The following is a 3,526-nucleotide window of genomic DNA, read 5'->3' as shown; positions in this document are numbered from 1 at the left end:
GTCAGAATTTGGCATCTACAACATGAAAGCATATGAAACATGAAATTCTTCCTTTTGGTACCTCTTTTTGACTATTAGACCCGATGTAACGGGTACATTTTTCTGCACTGTGAGATCAATAAAGTCAATTAATGAGAGTTTCGTCTGACAGAGAGAGATTTTGGTTGATAATCATCATAGACAACACCCCCCTTATCCGGTGGCTTTGATCCTCTGGATTTTCAAAATAAATAAAAGTGCAAAAGAGAATTTACTGATTAACTATAGGAAAAAAAGACAACCAGGAAGCAATCAGAAGTCATTACTTTTTTTTATTTTTTCATTAGGTTGTTCAGTTATTCAGTGTGTTTGCAAAAAGGACACAGCTTACAGGTTCTGTATCAAAAAAGAAAAAAGGATCTGAACCGTTTGTGCTCGGAAGTTACATCAGAAAAATATTTAATTAAAACGTCAGAATTTCAAGTCAGTAGTTTACAATATAAAGTCCAACAAATCTACATTATTATTCTATACAACTGCATCCAGCTATGGACCAGCATTATATAAAGTACCTTAAAACGGGCAGGAAAATAAAAATATGTACATTCTCCTGCTTTCAAAATCTCAATATAAACACAGGATTAAAGGCTGTAATTATTTCATGAACCCCATTCAAAAACACAAGGTGCCTCATCAAAAATAATCTAGTAATATGGGTTTAAGGAGAGTAATCAGAGGGATTAACAAAAACAGTAAAACGCACACCTTTGCCGTTGGAATCAGCCTGCAGTCTGATTGTAATAGGTCTATTTCACATTTTGCCTGAGCCTGACATCAGTGGGTAAGTTTGAGGAGTAAGGCAGAACAGCATCATGGTACCATCAGAAGCTTGAACATCAGCTGCAGTTTTCTTTCAGTGATCAGGGGTCTGAACACATGAAGGTCCCTCTGGTCCAGCTGAACCCCAGCAGCGTGTGGGGGGGGGGTCATTTATGTGTTTAGTGTTTGCATTGGGGGGTCCCAATACTGACTGGAGCGACTGTCTGCTGCTGGGAGCACTGGCTGAGCCCCACGCCTGCGTCCCAATCATCGGTGCCGTCGTCCAGCTGAGGCCGGTTAAAGGAAGAAGACAACAGAGCTGCTGCTTCCCAGTTTATTGAAGTGCTTTCCGTGGTGACGTGAGCAGTTAGGGTCGATGGTATCTGGGGGGGAGAAAAGATGTCAGGAACTCCTAAATTTTTTGACATACAGTAAAAGCTTCCAAACAATATTCTGGTATTGCATTCCAGAACTGCAAAAAAAATCAGTGTATTTAAGTGGAGTTTTTTTTTTAAACCCAAGGAGCAAACATGACCTAAAAGAGTAGCAGCTGAATTGAAGTGCATCAGATTTTGATCTGTTTTCATTTTATCGTATTAAATCAAAACGTTAAAGGTGCAGCTATCAATTATCTTAACATCTGATTAATCTAAAAAGAGGTGGTTTATTAATTCTTCCTTCCAATAAAGTTAAAAAAGAATCCACTGGAGGTGGTTCCAAGTTTGAAGAAATTTTGCCTCCCATCAAGGAAGCTTTTTCAATTCAAAATGTCAGAAAAAAACGTTGAGTTCGAGGCTTTATACAAAGCTAAACCTCCCCCATTCCAAAGGGGTGGACCCATTTGTCTGTTCCATTTTCTTTTTTAGGCTACTGTATAAAGCCTCGAACTCAACAATATTTCTGACATTTTGAATTGAAAAAGCTTCCTGGATGGGAAGCGAAACGTCTTCCAAGTCCAGTGGAATGACTATGACCTGGATGACTGAGAATCTTCACCAGTACCTTGTTAATTAACATATCTTGGTGAACAAAAATTTTAACTAAAAGCATTGTGTTTTGCTCATTATAAATATATTTTAAGTTGTAAAAACAACAACAAAAGAAAAGAAATGAGTTCAAATGTCAGAAATGCCAATTGAGGACTTTTTGATACAATATGTTAATTTCCAGAGCAAAAAGTCTATTTAATGTAAATTCTCTGGGTGGGATTGAAGGTGTACATGTGATGTTTAAGCAACGAGAAAAAGGCAAAGTTTATATACTAGTTGATAAATTTAGTTGATAATTATTTCAATAATTGATTGCCCTAAAATAAAAGAAGTTTGCATTTCTAATGTGACAAAACATGGAAGTTCAAGGAAGCATTAATATTGTTGTAAGGCCCTGATACTACAGTGAAAGAGAACCAAAGCAGAGCAACAGTGATTTAAACATGGAGGACGTTAGCCTCCTCACCGGGTGTAAATCCTGCTGTCTTCATGAACCTCCATCTCTGTGCTCTTAAATTCGTTGAGCTCTTTGCGGATGGCAGCCTGGAAGTGAAGAAAAAATAAATCATTAAATCAGGCAAATAGGATCAAAAGGAAACATGTATTATGAAATTGGAAGTGCAGCATGTTCGCCATACTGTAAAGAAAACCCAGCAGGGACTCTGGGTGCTCTGAGGATGTGTCTCACCTTGTCAGCAGGAGTGAGCTTGGTCCACGGTTTGTCTGCGCGCCTGTCGTAGTCTTCAGCATGGGTGGATTCTACGTACTCATGGAACCGCAGGATCTTCCTGGCCTGCAGCTCAGCCACGGTGGGTCTCTGAGAAAGCTGAAGTGGAGAGAAGAGGGAGGGTCATTACCTGCCATCAGCTAAACTACTCTTAAATGTACAAACCATATTGCACTACTGCTTCTACACCTTTCTTGTGAGTCTTCGTTTGATCTCAGATCTTTCTAGCCGTCGATCCGCTTCGTTCTTGGCTGTAGAAAGAGAGAGATTTTTAATCCCAAAGCTAAAAGTAGAGACGCGAATCAGGTACGTTTCACCTGAGCTGCCATCTGCATGCTGCCATAATGGGACTCTTTAATAATTGTCAAGATCTGCACAAGGAGCCATGTTGTCCTGATTACAGCTATGCAGGCAGATGAGATCCAGCAGAGAGGTTTAAAACCTGGATCAGAACTGAAAAATACCTTTTTTTATTGATCCAGCACACTGATCACTACACACAGCCTGCGCTGTTTTACACCAAATCATAGACACCAAAGTCTGCTTGTTTTTTTGTTTGTTTTTTTAGCAAACATGTGGCAAGAGAAAGCAGATCTCCATTGCAGGGCTTCCTAAAAAAGTTTTTGTTTTGTTTTGTTTTTTTTGTTTTTCTTTTTTTATGAGGCCATCAGAAAAAGTTACAAAGGCTGTTTTAGGTGTTTGGGTCGGTGTCAAGAAAAGAATCCAGCTGTAAACATGGCACAGGTCTGCTGGAGGGAAAGCGTCACAGTTGAAAGGGGTTCTCCTTAATGCTGCATTCACAATTAACCTGCTTTGAGCAGCCAGCTTACATGCAAAATCTATGGTTGACACGCATTAAGGCTAGAGATGTCCCGATCCAGGTTTTTGCACTTCCGATCCGATCCCGATATTGTTTTTGGACTTCCGATCCGATACCGATACTGGCCGAAACCAGCCTATCCGAGCATGTATTTAAGTTTAAGTTAAAGTATTTAGCCTTAGTTGTAAGACT

The 3,526-nt window shown here is 39.6% G+C and overlaps 1 protein-coding gene across 4 annotated transcripts in view; it reads right to left on the bottom strand.

Annotated features, from left to right (window-relative positions):
* Nucleotides 1-300: 300 nt before the first annotated feature.
* Nucleotides 301-3,526, bottom strand: part of LOC107098271 (phosphatase and actin regulator 4A-like) — a 52,241-nt gene continuing 49,015 nt past the window's right edge. For all 4 annotated transcript variants that reach the window (XM_015395845.1, XM_015395844.1, XM_015395843.1 and 1 more), the window contains 4 exons: nucleotides 2,704-2,765; nucleotides 2,476-2,613; nucleotides 2,254-2,330; nucleotides 301-1,181 (listed from right to left, as the gene is read on the bottom strand). In XM_015395845.1, the coding sequence (XP_015251331.1) occupies nucleotides 1,166-1,181; nucleotides 2,254-2,330; nucleotides 2,476-2,613; nucleotides 2,704-2,765 (293 nt within the window). In that variant the 3' untranslated portion in view covers nucleotides 301-1,165. The remainder of the gene's footprint in view (nucleotides 1,182-2,253; nucleotides 2,331-2,475; nucleotides 2,614-2,703; nucleotides 2,766-3,526) is intronic.

Source organism: Cyprinodon variegatus, unplaced genomic scaffold (assembly GCF_000732505.1).
Source record: "Cyprinodon variegatus isolate N-32 unplaced genomic scaffold, C_variegatus-1.0 Scaffold764, whole genome shotgun sequence".
NCBI classification, from domain to species: domain Eukaryota; kingdom Metazoa; phylum Chordata; class Actinopteri; order Cyprinodontiformes; family Cyprinodontidae; genus Cyprinodon; species Cyprinodon variegatus.
The sequence above is the reverse complement of the archived record's forward strand: the minus strand, read 5'-3'. Positions and strand labels throughout refer to the sequence as shown.